General features: G+C 37.6%; 1 protein-coding gene across 3 annotated transcripts; it reads left to right on the top strand.

The window, feature by feature from the left end:
• Nucleotides 1-226: 226 nt before the first annotated feature.
• gpcpd1 (glycerophosphocholine phosphodiesterase 1) lies at nucleotides 227-20,103 on the top strand. 3 transcript variants are annotated; one of them, XM_065256345.1, is made up of 20 exons: nucleotides 227-483; nucleotides 1,106-1,180; nucleotides 1,946-2,036; nucleotides 2,124-2,208; nucleotides 5,346-5,421; nucleotides 6,326-6,367; nucleotides 6,520-6,643; nucleotides 7,331-7,562; nucleotides 7,989-8,151; nucleotides 8,414-8,543; nucleotides 9,036-9,090; nucleotides 9,181-9,273; nucleotides 9,478-9,555; nucleotides 9,642-9,681; nucleotides 14,014-14,072; nucleotides 14,158-14,223; nucleotides 14,313-14,449; nucleotides 14,538-14,673; nucleotides 14,911-15,071; nucleotides 18,973-20,103. In XM_065256345.1, the coding sequence occupies exons 2-20, from the start codon at nucleotides 1,129-1,131 to the stop codon at nucleotides 19,166-19,168; spliced, it is 2,016 nt and encodes a 671-aa protein (XP_065112417.1). In that variant the 5' UTR covers nucleotides 227-483; nucleotides 1,106-1,128; the 3' UTR covers nucleotides 19,169-20,103. The 3 variants fall into 3 exon arrangements, with proteins under 3 accessions (XP_065112417.1, XP_065112419.1, XP_065112418.1); XM_065256347.2 differs by lacking the exon at nucleotides 227-483 and adding an exon at nucleotides 703-887; XM_065256346.2 differs by lacking the exon at nucleotides 227-483 and adding an exon at nucleotides 703-998.
• Nucleotides 20,104-20,442: the final 339 nt, after the last annotated feature.

The following is a 20,442-nucleotide window of genomic DNA, read 5'->3' as shown; positions in this document are numbered from 1 at the left end:
CCAGTTTAGTCAATGGGCCCCTGTAGTCTTTATATATACTTTTCTTAATAAATTATTTATTATATTATATGATTATTTACCGTTTCGTACTATCAGACTTGCACGCGAGGGCCCGCCCACTACACGCCGATCACCGCATTGACCAATTACATTCCTTCAGAAAGCGCATAGAGGCGGAGCCGCATGTTCCACTAATCTGCCCCACCTTTACCGACAATAACAAAAACCTGCTTTTTTCTATTTCAATTCGTAGATCTATTTATTTTATTTCTAGCATACACAATACAGATGTATTTTAGTAACACTTTAAAGCCTCAAAGCTCAATAAACATGTCTAACTTTACTTTACGTATCACAATGGTTTCGTCTACCGGTTAACGGTGTCGCATTACTGAAGCGGGCACGCGCTTCCATGTAAACATGGTCACGTCAGCGCGTTTAAAGCTTTAACGACAAAAGATGAGCGATTCATTTTAAACTCAGGTAATAAATTACTTTGTACTGCTGTTTTGTTCAGTTATTCTAGCAGTCGTGTGCTTTAGCATGTATCATATCGTTACATTACATTGTTGCTTTTCGCGCGGGCAGTGGCCGCGTGTCATAACCTAACTAAAAATACCATTTCTAGGAACTTTCAGACTTAACAGTGCTTGCTGAAAATACAGATAACTAGGGTTTTGATACACAGCCAATGTAATTTGTTTTCACCGGGTGTGAGCGAGTTGTTGTCACTGACAGTAACCGGCTACAGCCGGTTTTGAGCATATTGACATCGCTTCCTCCATTCCGTCGGATTCATCATATGTTGAAAGAAACCGGTTGACGTCTCAGATCGCTGGCAGCCTAAACACCCTGGACACATTTTTCTCGCAGTGCAGCCCGGACCGGTTCGTTTCTGTTACACTTTTAGAACAAGATTGAATTTGTTACGTAATTTTAATTGTGTAATGGATTGTTAATGAAGCACAAGGTTTAAAGTTTACACTTCAGATCAGCAGTTAACGTTAGCGGAACACACAGATTCCATGATTATGCGGATTTACATGATTTTGTTTTGTTGAATTTTGCTTTGGGTTCAAATGAGTTTGTCTTCATCTGTCTGTAGGTTCATACCCCTCAGTGTCGGTCATGGAGTGCATGACTAAAGTCACTCTGACTGTGAGAGGGACAACAGCCTTGGGTAAGTGCACTTGTTTTAATTTGAATAAAATAATTATATTAAAAATGTGTTTTATATAATAGTGTTATAAAGTGCTGCTGATAATTATTTTATTCATTTTATGTGATAGAATAATAAAATGTAAATATTTATTTGTTCTTAAATTAGGAGTAATTGACAAAATCTTTATTGTTTTTTTAAACAGACACTGACTGCCCTACTATTTATTATACTGTTATCATTATATGCTGGCTTTATCGATAAGTCAACAGCATTACACTTCTGTAGTGTGATGCAATTCATTTATTGCATGCATTTATTAGTGAATAATTTCATTCAGGACAGTCAGGACTTGATTTAAGTCATGATTTAAATAAAAGGTGGAAAGTTATTATTGTTATTTTATTATTATTTTACCTCTGTGTATCCTTAGTTAGGTCAGCAGTAAAGTTGCACCAAAATCAAATATGTTATTTTTTTGTAGAATAGTGTTTAAATAAGTTATTTAGTTACAATAAGTTAAGTAATCATTTAGGGATATATATATACATTTGATCAATACATGTGTTAACTGGGAATTAAACCCATGACCTTGACAGTGCTTGCTCAATGCTTTACCAGCTACAGCAACCAGAAAAGAAGCGTTGTTAACCTATACTCTTAAAAAACACTGGGTTATTTTACCCCAGGTGATAATATCTGCCAAAATTATCTACAATATTAGTGTATATTCCATGTATCCATCCTTTCTTAACATTGAGCTGTGTATTATTATTTTTGGATCAGGTGAGGTGATAGCAGTGGTTGGCAGTTGCGAAGCCCTGGGTAACTGGTGTCATCAAAAAGCAGTGACCTTACATCCAGCAGAGGAAGATGGGTATGTTGGCATGCCATTTTATATTTGGCTTCCTACCCCTTCACATTTGGCACAGTACGTTAAATGTTGCTTGTTTTCTCTTGTCAGCACCCTTTGGAGAACTACCATCCAGGTTCCTAGAGGAGCTGAAACCAAATATCGCTATTTCAAAGGCCACTTTTTAGAGGCTAAGGTGAGACCAGATGTTTTTCCTAGTAAACATTTAGGAGAAGAGCTAGTAAGGGTTCACATAAATTGATCTTTAAATGTTTATAGGTGAAGTGATAACCCAATACATTTAATGAGTTATCTCAGCTTATATATTTATAGATATCTTTTAAAGACACATAGTGGTTTATACAACATGTACTAAAGCTGTTGATAGATTCATAATTTTTGTTATTATTATCAACTGTAGTATTTTATATGTATACATATTTTCATCACTTTTAGGCCTGGTGTAAGTTTTTTTTTTTACGTGTACGCAGACTTAAGCACATGGTCGAACACACAAACTTGCAAAGCATAGTTTTTTTGACTCGTACGTGTACACAGACGTTCGACACATGCGCATTGCGACAAAATGCAATTCCTCTCCTGGGCTACATACATTACTACATTTTCATGAACACGCATGCGCAACCTACGTACAAAGTAAGAATCCAGTAGTGCGCGTACATTGCTCTCGTACAGGGTTCCCACATGTCCTTGAAATCCTTGAAAGTTTGTGAATCTGGGAAAAAAAATTAAAGGCCCTGGGAAGGTTTTGAAAAAATACATGCATAGATACAGGTCATTGAAAGTGCTGGAATCTTTTTTATGCAAGAAGTTTTCTGGGAAAAAAAATCCTTATTATTCCCTGTGTAGTGTAGGATAATATCATAAAAATTCTAGACTTTAAGCACACATGCTAAAATGTTCGCTTTAAATGCTTATATCTTCTGTATGTGAATGTTGATTCATTCCAAAATGCTTTTTGCATAGTTGTGTTTGACACATGAAAACGTCTCGGGTTACGTATGTAACTGTTGTTCCCTGAGAAGGGAACGAGACACTGCGTCTCCCTTGCCGTACTTCCTGCGTCCCTGTTATGCCGTCTTTAGCAATATTTCAGATAGCGATATACTTCCTGGCTCCCGCGTCATCCTGTCTTTGTCATTAAGCCTCACCATTGGTTGAATTTGAAATACACATTCAGACGCACTTACACCTGGAGGTGTCCCCAAAGTGTCACCGCAGTGACACAGCGCGAGTTCCCTTGAAAGGGAACTGTAACAATGTATCTTAAAAGGTAACACGGTGTAACATTGCTCTCACTTGAAATGTGTCACCACATTAAGTCCTTGAATTTGAGGGTATTGGACTTGGAAAGTCCTTGAAAAGTTCTTGAATTTGAAGTTAACTAAAGTGTGGGAGCCCTTTCGTACTATTCTGATGATGAAATTTGCATCACTCGCAATGTACGCAGACCCTCGTGTAACAACATGTAAAAAGGAAACAATACTTCTAGCTTAAGGGGTGTGATTGTGTTGAATATGTTTTATTGCCTTTAAAGGTTTGTTTTTTATTTGATGTAGGTCCTTAAAGCAGACATATCATGCTTTAAAATCTGTCCTTTTTACATATAAATCATCTATTTGTGGTCTATGTAAAGCGAAACTGCAATGCTTGGGTCTGAATTCCTCATTATTATAGCCCCACAGGCCCCCTTTCTACCCCTTTTCTGATGTGCATCTGAGAGCAATTCGTTTTGGTGCTGTCTTTTTAAATGCACGTCATACCCTGCCCCCTCTCCAGGTTGCAGAGGTGACACTCGGTTAAACTCCACCCCGTTCGGCCATTTTTGTAGTTTTATAGCAGAGATATGATTATCTAGCGGCACAGAAACTTTTTATTTACTCGTTATTCACAAAATGTCAACAACGGAAGACTTGTCCATCCAGCCTTATATGTTTGCGCCAGAGTCGGAAACGGACTGAGAGGAAAATGAAGACGACGAACCTGCAGAACAACGTCTTCATATGGAGGTATCGCAATGGTGTGAGGCTGCAGCCTCCAGAGGTCGCATATCTAGGCTGCATACGTCATCAAGACGGTCTTATTTCAGAATATTAACAATTATAAAGTTTACTATTATTCTTAGTTAATCGTAAGTTGTTGTAATATGCTCATGACTTGCAAATGTGATGCTCAGTTAACTTAAACCAGGCTTGATGCCCAAAAGCGATCTCCGCAGGCTGCAGCCTTCGGAGTGAGAAACAGCACTGCTAAACCATGACCACCGTGTACTTTACTTTTTTACTTTAAGTTATAAACTGCTTACCGAAGTGCTCTGCTCGTCGTCTCCAAAGAAAGAAGTAATTGACCCCTCAATCAGATGAAGTCTATCGGCCAATCCTTCTTTATACTGGCGGAGATTGGTGAAGTAGTTATCCTTAAAGTGCCTCGGGCACACAAAAATGACTTTACCCACAGATGTGAGTACATTTCTTACGCTCTCGTAACTTCTGCATCCTTGAGCTTGGACTACAATATCGCAGCGAGAAATATAAAATGGCGGATTGCTCGTAGTGTTGGGCTGGAAGTCGATGTCCTTATTTAGCAGTTCCGCTGCAAATACTGTGACGTAATTGTTCAAAAAACGTAATAGATAATAGAAAAATCAGAACCGGTTGGAAAATATGACCAAAACAGAATATAAAGATATCAACAAAGCACCTGAAGAGACTTATTTCAACTTTTATGTACTTATAAACACTACAAATATACAACAAAATGCATTTAAGAGCCAAGAAAGTGGATTTAGCATGATATGTCTCCTTTAAGAATGTTAGTTTATGGGGTTTCTAGGTCAATCTGTTCACAGCTGTAAATCTCTATTTGAACTCAGCTCAGCTTGTTTTTCTGTAAAATGGATATTCTGGAAAACTTCCTGCAGGACACCCAGCAGGGCCTCACCCATGCATGCAGTGTTATATCATGGACAGAAATAATAATTGTTTACGTGTATAAATTAGCTAACATGTTTCTAAGGATTTAGAACCAGTTAAAATTTGAAGTATTAAGTTAAATCTCACAACTTCCTAAACTGAATGGTAACTACATTTCATATCAAAGTGTAAACCACCTGGAGAACTCTATTTAAACACTGTAATGCCAATGTTGTCTTGACTAATCAATCCAATTTTCAGATGGCTGGCTGGCAGAGAAGTGGTGACTATACCAACTCGTATTTTCTTTTCGGAAGTGAAACTTTGGTTTAAGTGACCAAAATGGGTTTTGTTGTTTGCAAAATTTGTCCAAAATCTTAACCCCCATTTGGAATTACAGAACGCAGGTGGGCCATGTCAAGTCGTAGTCAATAGATGGGAGACCCATCAACTGCCACGCTCTATGAGCCCCTCAGGTATCTTACCCCGGAATAGTGCACACGTTTAAGTGTTAAATAAACCTTTTTTTTTTGGCCCGCCACCCCTCTTCGGAGGACAATTTTTTTTTTTTAATAAAGTAAATTATTTTTACAATACAGACAATAGATATACTTATATACAGTGCACATAAGGGAAGGGGGATTAAAGCACCACGTACAGAGTGTTAAATAAACCTCATAGAAGCCCTGCTTTCAGATCAGTGCGCCCACTTAACTCCAGGATTATATGTTTTAATACATGCAGTTATTACTTTATTTTATAGTTTTGCTTATTGAAAGACATAAAGGACTCAAAATAACCCAAAAGAACTAATATCATTTAGTGTGCTCTTCAGTTTAGCTACGTTTCTGTTGCAAACCTTTTTACATCTTTTATGCACTCATTTATTTGAACAATTTAACTACTTAAAAACTTCAAATTTTTATTTATAAAAGCAAAAATTTATCAGGCTATTTTGCTCTTTTTAATAGGCAGGTTTTATACGATTTATTTATCTTTTTAAGCTTGTTTGCAAAAAGTTTTTAAAAGAGCTCATCAGAATTTTGTTTTGTGTGTGTGTGTTGTGTGTGTGTGTGTGTGTGTGTTTGCTTTTAAAGCTAATTGAATTTTGCATACAGTAAAAGATATTTAACATTTTATTTTTGGCAACCTTGTTATTATAAATTGTAACATGCCAAAATATTGCATGTTCTTCTTGTGTAGAATAATGTTGCTGCAAAGGAGCACGATCAAGTACAGAGCAAAGTTTTGCTTGATTTGATTTGATAAACTAGCATGTTTCAATGCTGTTTGAGAAAAATCTCAAACTATATTAGGACATAAGAAAAGAGTGTTAGTGACAATTGACCTTTCATACTAAATTGTGGTCTTGTCTTGCAGAGCCAGAATTTGTGATTGACGATGGGAATTTTGGATTCCATAGTAAGTTAAATAGGATGATGTTGTTTTGCATTTTCATTCTCTGAAGTCTTATCTTTACTGTTATGCTTTTCTATCCTGAACTGAAGATAAAATGTCATATCTTCTCGATTAAACTTGCAGTTAATGCAATTATGCATGTCTGTGATCTACAGATGGTGTTGAATGTTTGGACTCTGGCTGGTTGACGTGCCAGACAGAAATTCGTCTCAGGTTGCATTTCTCCATGAAGGCTCCAGTATCTATTACTAAAAAGAAGTTTAAGAAGGCTCGATTCAGGTAATTTCACAAAAAACTAATTAATGGGACACTCTACTTTTGAAAATAGGCTTATTTTCCAGCTCCCCTACAGTTAAACAATTGATTTTTACCATTTTGTAATCCATTCAGGTGATCTCTGGGTCTGGCGGTACCAGTTTTAGCATAGCTTAGCACAATCCATTGAATCTGATTTGACCATAAGCATTGCACTGAAAATGACCAAAGAGTTTCGATTTTAAAAAGAATGCACGAAAATAGTCTAAGTACACAATGTAACTACAGAAGAGTTTTAAATAGACAAAAAAAATCGAAACTCTTTGATTATGTTTTAGCGCAATGCTAATGGTCTAATCAGAATCAATGGATTGTGCTAAGCTATGCTAAAAGTGGTAGACCCGGAGATCAGCTGAATGGATTCCAAAACGGTAAAAATCTAATGTTTCACTCTAGGGGAGCTGGAAAATTAGCCTATTTAAAAAAAAAGTGGAGTGTCCCTTTAACAAACCGCATGAAATCAAATGACGAGCAGTGTCCTCCTGTCCATTTTATATTGAAAAATTTATATTGAATTAAAATGTATAGAAGGCTTTAGGTGTGTCACTCACAGCCTTGAACCATTTAGGGATGGTTAGAGACCCTTAAACTGTAAAATTATGACTATGACTGTGCAGAAAGATTTCTTATTGATTAATGGTGACTTTTTAGGTTGAAATTGATGATTGAAGGGATTGAAGAAGAAGAAGAGGAGGAGGAGAGCCCTTCACCATGGCATAAGATGGCCACCACGTTAGAGATCAGTATGATCAGCAGTGACGGATACAAGTCTCGTCATTCCCAGCCGGAACGCGGCTACGCCCTGGACCCTTCACATTGGACCGAGTACATAATTCACACCATGGACCCTGACAACCTGGAGCTCGTTTTTGAGTTCTTTGAAGTGCGTGAATGTCTTTGTTTTACAAAAAAAGAGAAATTATTAATCATCATCTTATTCTTTCTGTCTAGTATTATGATGCATGTTGTCAAGTAAAAAAAAAAAAAATGATTCAAGTGTCCTAAATGTGACCTTGAATACTATTTGAGAGAGAGATTTTCAGGTTTGTTCCTTACACACAGCTATTATTTGGCTTGAAAATGCTATTAAGAATAGTACTGAATATAGTATATAGTGCAGTAGTTTTGAAAATCTATATAGACTATTTCAGTGGTGCTTTTTAGTATTTGAATGGGATAAAATTATGATAGATGTTGGTGAAATGCCCTTTTAAAATCAACAAGTTTAAAGCTCTAAAATAACACAATCTCTTAAAAAATGTAGCTGGTTACTCATGAATGTTACTGGTGGCATGTCTTTGTGGTTTAGGAGGACCTGATTGAGACCGTGGTTCAGGGAGACGTCCACCCAGGCCACGTGGGCACAGTGTGTCTTCTGTCATCTTCATTCAGGGATAACGGAAAAGATTTCGGTGCTCTTAACCTTCCCATCATGAGCCGTAACTCTAGACAGACCCTTGGAAAATTTCAAGGTATCATAAAATCTTAACGTCCTGCTGTTTAGAGTCAAAACCTTTCATTAGTTTAACCTCATGAGTTCTTTCCGCCTACGATTTTATTAGTCCTTTCTGTAAACCTGTTACATGCTGGCTATGTAAATAAAGATGAAATTACTCGCCACCGTAAATACTAATGTTGGCCCTCCTTTCGGCATTGTTGCCTGGTAGCTAGGTAATGTGATTTTCATTGATGCATTTAGTAATGTAAATGCTTTTATTCTTGATTGGATTTCAGTGGATTATCTGGTGATACGGCCAATCCGGGGCCTTCAGTGTGACATGGGACGATCTTTCTCAAAGTACTGGAAGAAGAGAAGTGCACTTGATGTTGGACACAGAGGAGCAGGCAGCACACATGCCGCCAAGTGAGTACGGAAAGCATAGCAAAAAGAAATCAATCAATGTCATGCAAATCTTATTGTCAATGTTAAAATCAGCATAAATTTAATTAATTTCAACAAAAGCGCCTACAGAAGTACATATGTGACCAAGGACCACAAAACGAATCATATGTAGCACGGGTATTTGTAGCAATAGCAAAAACTAAATTTAATGGGTTTTATGCTAAAAATCATTGGGATATTAAGTAAAGATGGATGTATTTAAGATGTATTTTTCATTAGTATTATATATGTTGTGATTTTCTCAATGTTTAGATTTTTCTGCACCCTTAGATTAGGCTTGTGGATTTAGTTTAGCTTGCTTTGCCTGAACCTGTTTGTGCACATTGTGTAACACACTGTTTATACAGTAAAGACAGATGTGTACTATACAAAGAAAACATTGCATGTGTTTAACAATAACAAATGTGTTTCTTTTCTTTTGAGTTTTGTGACAAATGTTTTCTTTTGTTTCAGACATCACAAGATCAGGGAAAATACAATTGCCTCATTTCTAAGTGCAGCCAGCCATGTCAGTATAAATAAAAGCACTTAATCTTGGTACATTACTATTTTTACAAGATATGAAGACTCAAACACATCCTCGTTTTTTTTATTGCAGGGAGCCGCTTATGTAGAGTTTGATGTTCATCTCTCCAAGGATTTAGTTCCTATCGTTTACCACGATCTCACCTGCTGTATTTCTACTAAGAAGGTAACAACATAATAATCACCTAATAAGAAGAAATTTTTTTAAAATGTAATTTAATTCCCTCTAACGGGCGACTCTTTAGTCTACTTTAGTTGTTTTGTCTCATGTCAGAGTCTTCCTGAATTGAATGATCCACATAAACTGTGGTAAACACTGATTAAAGTGAACGAGATGATAATGCTCTGCATTCCCTGTGTACTTTCATAGAAAAATGACAAGAATTCAATGGAATTGTTTGAAGTTCCCGTCAAGGATCTGACCTTTAATCAACTTCAGCTGCTTAAAGTGAGTAACCTATTGGATTGATCGAATAAATAGTAAATTAAATACAATTTGGTATTCATGGGTTTGAATTTGTTTGTCTTTCTCAGCTGGCCCATACAGCTGCCATGGTAATTGATGATCACAAAGGTAACATGTGCTTAATTTTCACATCTTTAAAACTATTACCATGATTTATTTAATATGACTGAGTAAAGTTGAGTTCAGACTGCACGTTTTCAAAGTAGTCGTGTCACAGATCTTTTCACACTGCATGACTATCTGGGGTAGCGTTCATTCGCTGCTAGAACGCTTGTGAATCTGGAGGGGGGAAATTCAAGGCCCTGGGAAGTTTTTGAAAATAAACTTACATGGATACAGGTCATTGAAAGTGTTTGAATCTATTTTATGCAAGAAGTTTTCTGGGAAAAAAATCCATATTATTCCCTGTGTAGTGGAGGATACTAGGATATTATGATGAGTGAACACGGTTTTCTTTAGTCCTTTTATGTTGTTGTTTGTCTGAAAATGTATATTATTTCTAGGGAGCACCCTAAATTTCGCTATTCTATTCTATTCTATTCTATAATATCATAAAAATTCTAGAATTTTTAAGCACACGTGCTAAACTGTTCGCTTTAAATGCTTATATCTTCTGTATGCGAATGTTGATTCATACCAAAATGCTTTTTTGCATAGTTGTGTTTGACACATGAAAACGTCTCGGGTTACGTATGTAACTGTTGTTCCCTGAGAAGGGAACGAGACGCTGCGTCTCCCTTGCCATACTTCCTGCGTCCCTGTAACGCCATCTTTGGCAATATTTTAGATAGCGATATACTTCCTGGCTCCCGCATCACCCTGTCTTTATCATTAAGCCTCACCATTGGTTGAATTTGATAAACACATTCAGACACACTTACCCCTGGAGGCGTCCCCAAAGTGTCACCGCAGTGACGCAGCTTGAGTTCCCTTGAAAGGGAACTGTAACAATGTATCTGAAAAGGTACCTTGCTCTCATTTGAAATGTGTCCCCACATTTAGTCCTTGAATTTGAGGGTATTGGACCTGGAAAATCCTTGAAAGGTCCTTGAATTTAAAGTTAACTAAGGTGTGGGAACCCTGTGTATGTTGCTCTCTCATTGACCGTAGTTCATCGCTGATGCTATTTTTAGTCAGAACACATTTCACACGGCATGATCTTGAACTGCCGACAGGTACAGATATTGATCATGCCAGAAATCTCACAAATGTCGGCGACTTGTCTGCGATTCTCTCAGATTGGGTCTTTGATTGTTGTTCACACTGTTTGATTGTCACTTTCGGGAACGAGCACCGATTTGCCTATGATTTCGGGCTTTTGTCTGAGATTTCTTAAATCCTGTCAGCGAGTCAAAATCAGGGCTAAAATCGTGCATTCTGAAATCGGCAAATCAGTGATTGGAATCAAACTTTGATTAGATTATGAGACTTTAACCTGGATTTCACAGAGAGGGACACATAACATCAAAATTGTGTTTAATGGTGATGTTTTGCATTATCCACCAATCAAGAGAATTTGCTCTTAAGCCTGTAGTATAGTTTGTTTTTTTACATGCACGTCGTAAACATGTGCATGGACAAACACAAAGCCTAGCAAAGCATAGTTTATTTGACTCATTCGTGTACACAGATGTTTGACACATGCGTGTTGCGACAAAATGCAATACCTCTTCTGCACTAGGGGTGTGCAATTAATCGTTTTTGATATTCAATTTCGATTTTTGATTACAAAAACAAGCTAATTGAGGTAAAACGATTATCATGCCTCATTCCTTTTCTGTTGTGTCATCTTTTACTTTAAATCCAATGTGTCACGACCAGCGTGGATTCAAAACAGGATATTTTAGCTTACGACGGGCACTTTGAGAAGGAGATGGCACAAAAACAGTTGCTCCGGTTAAGGGGAAAATTATGTTGTTTTTCATGTTCGCCAAGTGTATTTTTACCTGTAACAGTATGAGACACAATTACACAACTACCCATAGAGTCTCTCTCTCTCTCTCTCTCTCTCTCTCTCGGTCTCTCTCTCTCTCGGTCTCTCTCTCTCTCTCTCTCTCTCTCGGTCTCTCTCTCTCTCTCTCTCTCTCTCTTCACACATGCAGGCAGCTGCGCTCTTGCATTTCTCCGAAGTCAGATTGCTAAGAAGTAACCTATTTATATTTGTAAAGTTTTAGCAAGCTGAGGCAAAACTATCCCTTGCATTTAAAATATGAATTGCGTGCCCTTTGGAGCAATGTGTTTGTAAAGCACTTCTAAAGGCACCACTGCTTTGACACATGTAGCCTATTGCAACAACATTATACACTCTTAAAACGGATGTGTTAAAACAACACAATCAGTGTTAGTTTAGTGACAACACTAAATGTGTTGTCCTGAATTCACTGAATTTACTATCTTGCACCCAGCGCAATTGACTTTGTCAGTGACGCATGTATCATTCGTATTTTGCACCGGCGCACAGCGGGTTTTTCCCTCCACAGACGCACGTCGGCAAACTAGGGAATGAACTTGCGCTCCCTGGGCGGTTCAGCGCAAAAAAGGAGGCGTCTTCCAGCGCAAACCATCCCTGATGCTATTTTGCAGTTTCAATAAATTGCGCCACAGACCAGAAAAAACTAGTCTAAAGTCAGTGGCGCGTTGCGCGTTGTTCATTATGCTATTTTAAGGGCGCATGCTTGACCATAATGTATAGCATGCACAATTCGCACACACTTTGCTTATCTAATCTACACAGATGCAACAGTTATTTTTGCAAATTATTACAAAAAAAATATTAACACATGAGATAAGGGAAATCATTGTGGTGAGCATTGTGGTTTTTATTTATTTTGTGTGGCTGGGTTCAAATATTCTCATGCAAATAACGATAAAAATATTTTCATAAGTTTGTTGTGTGGCTATATTACGTTTATTTTATGTAAATAATCATTAAAATGTTTTCATAAGAAACCTTAATTTATGTGAACTTGATTTGTAAGTGTACTTTGGGGTTGGACTGCTTGCGTTTTTTGGATTTCAGCGGTGAGGGTGGACGCAGCGATGTCCTCTGCTGGCGTCTGTGTAGAGGCAGATCCACCTCCCGTTACACGGCGTGCCCGATTTATGCTGCCAAGCTTGGGATTCCCCCGTCTCCTGACATCATTGTAGCACTTGAGGTGCAACGTCCTGGGGATGCCAGCTGATGAGACAATTGTGGCTATTTCCTCTCACGCCTGTTTAACCGACGCTGATTTGGGCGGGTTTCTCCCATCATCCCCATACAAAACAACTTCTCTGTCTTTGACTGCTCTTACAAGATCATCGGTCTCCTCGGCTGTGAACCGCTCCTGGCGTGAGCCTGGTAAATCCATCATAACCATGGAACTTGCGCACTTGCGTTTAAAGGGAATGTTGGATGACATTCTTATTTGACGTTACGCCCAAACCACACCAATGAATAATGAACCTACTTCAGACCAACCCCTTTTTGTTTTGCGCCTAGCACAAGAGTTATTTCTCCCGCCGGGAAAATAGCAACAGCGCCCAAGATCCGCCCACAAAGTCACTTGCGCTTTGCGCTTCGCACTTGCGTTTCAGATCGTTAAAATAGGGCCCATAATGTATTAAATAGCATAAAGCGCAGCGCGAATTGAGCGCTGCTGTGGGAAATGTGCGAGTTGAAAATTCCGGGCCGCGTTAACCAATCAGGACGTTGCTGAAGTAGTGACGTGATTACAGGAAGCGAGCAGAGTCTCAGCGGAGTCGCAGAAGCCCCTCCCATGACGCGAAATTCCGCGTGAATGTCTCGAAAGACTAGAATTTCACGCGAATGAAGCGAGTGAACTCAAATGTTTAAGCGTCCAACTACACGCGAATAGCGCATTTTTGCCGCCTCTATCGCGGCTGGTGGGAATGCACCATTAAGGGAGTGCTTTGCATGTATTTTGTAAACGCTAGCGTCTCTTTTATCATAAACCGTTTTGAAGCGTGTGCAGCAGGCACTTATTTTGACAAAACATGTGATGCACATGGTTCACATGACGCAACAAACACATTTTTTGAAAACACAAGCAACACACATGACACTCCGAACACTTATTTTGAATGTGCGCCCCTCGTGTGGGGAGTCATGAGCCGCCACTGTTCTCCTGTACGCACTTACATGACTTACACCCGGTTAAAAAATTTGGCAGTGCGTGTACATTTGCATAATGCGTACCCTGGGTATGCGTAAAAACTGAATTATACTTCATGCTTTACTTTAAAAATCTCCAGAGGATTCAGTTTTTGCAGGTTCATGCAACATAAGTCGGTGTTGTTTTAGCTAGCGCTTTTTTTTACTAAAGTTATGAAGTTACTTTCAGAATCCAATGTTGAGCTCTGTATCAAAAATGCATTCCTAATAATGAAGTCGGTTAAAACATGATTTTTTTATTGTTTGTTCTGTGTTGCTTTGTCTAGACTTGCAGGATGAAGAGGAGTACATATATGAACACCAGCCTTTCCCGTCACTTTCACAGGTATCACCTTTCCTTTATCCATTGTTCAAACTGTTATAATAGCAAATAAACTGATTATATAAACCTCCCTTTCATTTATTTCAAGATATTTCAGGCTCTTCCAGAACATGTGGGATTCAACATTGAGTTAAAGTGGATCACTCAGTTCAAGGTTTGTTTTGCCGCAAACAACGTGTGCATTGGTTTGATCTCAGTTTCAGTGAAGTAAACCTCATCGTTTTTGTTGTGTCCTTCAAACAGGACGGCTCCTGGGATGCTAATCTCTCCTCCTACTTTAATATGAATCAGTTCCTGGACATCATCCTGACATGTGTGCTACAGAACGCTGACAACAGGAGGATAGTCTTCTCCTGTTTCGATCCTGATGTTTGCACGATGTAAGTCTATCTTGATGAATAAACATTACATTTTACATTTAAATGTGGCTTGACTAAAGAAGGTACGCGTTTATACTTTCTTCTGCAGGGTCAGGTTAAAGCAGAACAAATATCCCATCTTGTTTCTGACCCAAGGAGTGACGGACATCTACCCCGAGTTTATGGACATCCGCTGTCAGAACACAAAGATTGCCATGAGCTTTGCTCAAAGCGAGAACATTCTGGTGAGATCACACACGGCCAGATGGTGTAGGGACACATTTGTGTTAGCTAATACTACAGAACAAAGCTGTGAAATTGTTTTTCTACTGAAATACGCTCAGTATGGCAGCGTAGTGAAACACACTTAAATAGATGAAAATTAAAATTTGTCGTCATTTTCTCATCCTCAAGTTTTTCGAGTTTTTTATTCTGTCAATAGATGATTTTATGCTAACAAAGTTTTTTGCATCTTCTCACAGGGAATCAGCGCCCATGCGGATGACCTCCTACGACACATGGAGATTATCAGAGAAGCTCAGTCCAAAGGGCTGGTGGTCTTCTGCTGGGGTGATGATAACAATGACCACGAAAACAGAAGGAACTTAAGGGACCATGGCATTGATGGGCTCATATATGACAGGTTGGTGTCAAACAGCTTGTTGCAAACTACCAATGTCCAATCCGATTGTTTTGCTTTGCACATTTTTAGGAGTCAGTGTGCGCAGGACTTTATCAGTTTGCCTGGAGACAAAGATAGCTTAGATCGATAGAGTCGGTGCTTCTGAGAAAGGGAGTTTGCTGAAGTGTGAGTTTTATTGCATTGGAGCTGCATTTGTATAAAAACGGTTCAGACTTTATGCACACTATGTCCATATGCAAGACAAATGGCTGCAATGTTTCAGTCTGATGTCTAGTAAATCTTCTGTAAATATCAGAGCCAAAACATTTAAAGTATTGACATTTGCAACCACCACCATCCATGGCATTGAGTGGTCATATTTCAGGGGTGCACACTTGTCACCTTTCGGTGAAATGCACAGTTTTTGATCCAATATAGGTCATTTTTGTGATTCGTCTATATTTGATAAATATGAGCGCTTGTGTCTTGTGTCACCTTTTTGACCCCTGATGAGTTTGCAACCCTGATATTTTTAAACCATAATGCATTATTACTGGTGACGTCTTATAGTTGTTGACTCTTTAAACATCACAAGTGCTCATGTTACTCAGTTCATGTGGGTTTCTGGGTAATTGACACTGCTATGTAATGCTGTGGGTACACTGGGGTATCAGCACATTTTAATGTGAAGCCTGGCTAAAGGTTAAACTGATCAGTGATGGTCTGCATTCGGGGAACACAACAGATGACATTCAGTACTGTAAGAAATATTGGTAACATATTACAATAAGGTTAACTACATTAGTATATATAATGAACTGCACTTATACAGCATTTATTAATCTCTGTTAATGTTAATTACTAATACTTTATTCAAATCTTGTTAATGTTAGTTATTGCACTGTGAACTTACATGAACAAACAATTAAAAAGTTTATTTCACATTAACAAAGATTTATAAATATTACTGTAACAAATGTATTGCTCATGGTTTGTTCATGTTAGTTAATATATTAACTAATGTTAACTAATGAAGTGTTACCGAAATATTGAATAAACTTATCACAAAAATGTGATAAATATTTTTATGTAGTCTGGATGTGCATAGTTAATTATAAAATATTTTTAATATTATGTTGACTCTTTTATTGATTAAGACTGTCCAAATATTGGCATATTACCTATCTTTATTACTATATTATATATTTAAAAAAATGTGTAATACTAAGCATATATTTACATCTTTATTTGAAAATATTTTAGACCTACTTAATAAAAATGATAATGCTACGTGGATTGTGTATGGAGCAAACGTTTGCTGAGATGAATAAATCATTGGTTCAAGGGTCATTGTTCAACAGAATCAATCTGGAAAACCATTAAACGGTGATAAAATGGGTGTTTTTTATTTCATAATCATTTTAGTCATGCTGTGTAAGCAGATAAGATTTATATTAACTTCTTTCAGAGCTGCCAATGTTTTGTGTGTCTGCCCACAGGTTGCGTAACCTTAAATGTAAATTACCCATGAGTCATTTAAGCCCTCAGTTCTGTGTAGTGGGTTGTGGTGAGGTTCATGAACTTCATTGATTTATTTTTTACTTAAATTTTTAGTTTAAATGTGCACAGATTATGATATTAACACCAAGCAACATTTCAATCCTATCTATAAGTCACCAAATATTTACAAGCTTCATTTACATTGTCATGTCATTTTCTGGTCATGTCTTTTTTCAGAATACATGAATGCTTGGTGCCCAAATTCAATGCTTCAGCTTCTTCTGATGCCAGTAATGTCTTCCTGTTGTCTTTGGTCTTTATCAATTGGCTGCTGCCCGACAGATTTCACTCACAGGCTAGCACGGAGAAAACTGAACAGTTTTTACAGCAATGATGTGAGGCAGTAAAACTGTGGAAACATTGCAGTTGAAATACATAAGCTTCATGATTTTTTTTTAAATGGCTGTCAGCTTTCAGGCCTGTGTTTGCGGTTAAGCTGCCTGTTACATCATATCCTCTTTGTCTGGGTGACCTAGTTTTCCTGCCAATCTCAAATTCTCAGGAACATGTGAATTTTGAAGTTCATTTGAATGCTAATTTTGTCAGTATTTGCTGAGTTTAAAGCCCAAAGTATACTTTGTCCGTCCGCCTTGGCGTGCCAACCACATGATGTAATTTTTTGTCATCGGAAGGGTCTGCGGTCGCCCCAATTTTTGAATCCTTGAAAGTTTGTGAATCTGGGGAAAAAAATTCAAGGCCCTGGGAAGTTTTTGAAATATATACATACATAGATACAGGTCATTGAAAATGCTTGAAGTTTTCTGGAAAAAAATCCATATTATTCCCTGTGTAGTGTAGGATAATATCATACAAATTCTAGATCTAAACTGTTTGGTTTAAATGCTTATATCTTCTGTATGCGAATGTTGATTCATACCAAAATGCTTTTTTGCATAGTTGTGTTTGACACATGAAAACGTCTCGGGTTACGCATGTAACTGTTGTTCCCTGAGAAGGGAACGAGACGCTGCGTCTCCCTTGCAATACTTCCTGGGTCCCTGTAACGCCGTCTTTGGCAATATTTCAGATAGCGATATACTTCCTGGCTCCCGCGTCACCTTGTCTTTGTCGTTAAGCCTCACCATTGGTTGAATTTTATATACACATTCTGCAGTGATGCAGCGCAAGTTCCCTCAAAAGGGAACTGTGACAATGTATCTTTAAAGGTAACACGATGTAACCTTGCTCTCACTTGAAATGTGTCCCCACATATAGTCCTTGAATTTGGGGGTGTTTTTGCACCTGGAAAGTCTTTGAAAGGTCCTTTAATTTGAAGTTAACTAAGGTGTGGGAACCCTGATATACACAATACACAGCGGTCGCACACATCATCATCTTTTTTTATTTTTTATTTTTATTTCCTGCCAAGACGGAAAGCTAAAAAGCATTTCCTTTTCCGTAATGTTTGATCCCAGTTCCTTGCTTTCTTGTTTTTGTTCTTAACTTTGGTGGATGATCTGCTACTTTTCTTTATCTATTCTAAATTTGCAAATGTCCTGTAAATAATTTATAGTGAAATAAAAACATTTGTACTGGTAAATTTTAGATGTGCTGGCAAGATGGACACGTATACCTGGGCATTAAAGTGTATGAAATCACTTAAAGGGGACATATCATGAAAATCAAACCATGTTTTCCATGTTTAAGTGCTAGAATTGGGTCCTCAGTGCTTCTATCAACCTAGAAAATGTGAAAAAGATCAACCTAGCAATGTGGTTTTGGTAAACCATTCTCTGCAACCATATAAAAAATAGCTCATTGTAATTTGGCTCCCCCTTGTGATGTCAGAAGGGGATAGTACCGCCCCTTAATCTGCACTATCCAACCACGGCACTGCCATTTAGTGCAGAGATCAGCTCATTTGCATTTAAAAGGACACACACACGTGGCACATTTTTGCTCACGCTTACAAAGTGGGAATTTTAACATTGACTTAGAACTTCACGTACGTACTCTGGGGACACCAAAGATTTATTTGACATCTTAAAAAGTTTTGTGAAATGTCCCCTTTAATGGGCCTCAATGATTAAATCATTGAAGAATGAATGAAATGAATTACTTCTGCATTCAAAACCAGCATGATTGAGTTTCTTGATAAAGGAATGACAGTAAAGAGTTATTTCCTTTGGAATGCATTTATCTGATATGAATGATTTTGCTGTAAACTTTATTGCAGTGACAGTGGTTCAACTTCATTTATATGGTTTATATATCAGTTTAAATTTTATAACATTATTATTAAAGACCTATCACACTGAGTGCAATAAAGCAATGCTGTTATGAGATGCATCATCATGGTTGTTCTGTCCTTACAGTTATCGAGAGTTTAATTAATCAGTGTGTTTTTTTTCTGTATCCACAGAATCTGCGAAGACAAAACCGAGCAGGCAAACATTTTCAAAGTAGAGGAACAGAGTTCGATAAAGGACGTCATCTCTGAGGAGACGCTACAAACATGTGCCTGCTCCACCTACAGCATTCCCTGCTCCTCTTCACCCTGTGTGGGAAAAAGCCGGGAGGTAAACGGGGAGTCGGACTCCAGCCTCAGTTCCTGTTGAGAATCACTCATCTCATCCACTTTCTTTCCGACAATGCAACTTAACCAATGCACCAATACACTCCATCATTTAGCCAGATTTTACTTGAATCTTTTTTTATGGTAAAAGATAAATGACTAAATGACATTGAGAAGTAGACAAACACTAGCTTCACAACCGGTAACATCTTATGCAACATTTTATACAAATTGCTGTATATTTGAATGCAGAAATGCTGTGTGTGTGTATATATAAATAATCAGTTTTATATATACACCGTACATATAATTTTATTTTTTTCCAAAAACTCTTAATATTCTGATGTGTCTTGAAAACACCACCAGTTTCTTAACGGTGGATATTTATTCAATTCATTTCTTTTCATTTTATCTGCAAAATTAGTATTGACCATCAATTATGCAACTTAAGTAGTATTTAAATAACAAGAAAACAAATACGTTAGGGTATTAATATTTACGTACTATGCTTGAATACAAATCTGACTGAAGTGTTTTCAAAAAGAAACATAAATATTAACATTTAAACATTCATTAACAAGAAGTTATTTTATGTGTTAATGCTATAATTTGGCAATTTTCAATAGCTTACAGTGGTGTTGGTTTTTCGTTGTAAACATTAAAAATGCAGACACTCGTTTGTAAATGACACACATTGATTGTTTCATCAAAACAAAATTTAACCGGTGCATATATTTGCTGTCTGTTTTAATGAATGTGCCTGTAATCTGTACATGTATCTGCTAAGCTTTAGTGTGACTGTATGTGCATTGTGCATGCATTAATCTTGCTTTCCTCAATGCAGAGAAATTGAAATCATTCATATTTGCTGGCACGCACCACACTGGACCAAGTATGAATCCACACAATAGGCATACATCACTGTGCCAATATAGAAAACAATGGTGAGAGAGCCACAATAAACGTATTTAATACAAATTCTGGCTGTCTTTTGTAAGAGTGCGTACTAAAATGCTTTTCAGGTCATATTACAGTTGATGGCATTGCAAACATTTCATGAAAACAATGCTTTAAAGCTTTTAGATGTTTGAGACAGGCCAATAAATAGTTGCGAAATAATAAGGGCAGTAGATTCCTGACTTTTAAAACTTTCACTCTTTTATCTTAAACAGCTGAAGTGGTCTTCAATGTTTAATGTGATTCTGCAGCTGTGACATGGTCTTTACTATTTAACACTTTTTTGCAGCGTTCGAGCAGCTCATGTTTGTTTTTCCACGTTTATACATAAGCATCAAAGGAAATTAACCAACAAATTCA

This window comes from Paramisgurnus dabryanus, chromosome 12 (assembly GCF_030506205.2).
Source record: "Paramisgurnus dabryanus chromosome 12, PD_genome_1.1, whole genome shotgun sequence".
NCBI lineage: Eukaryota > Metazoa > Chordata > Actinopteri > Cypriniformes > Cobitidae > Paramisgurnus > Paramisgurnus dabryanus.
Note: the sequence above shows the minus strand (reverse complement) of the source record. Positions and strands in the feature narration are given on the sequence as shown.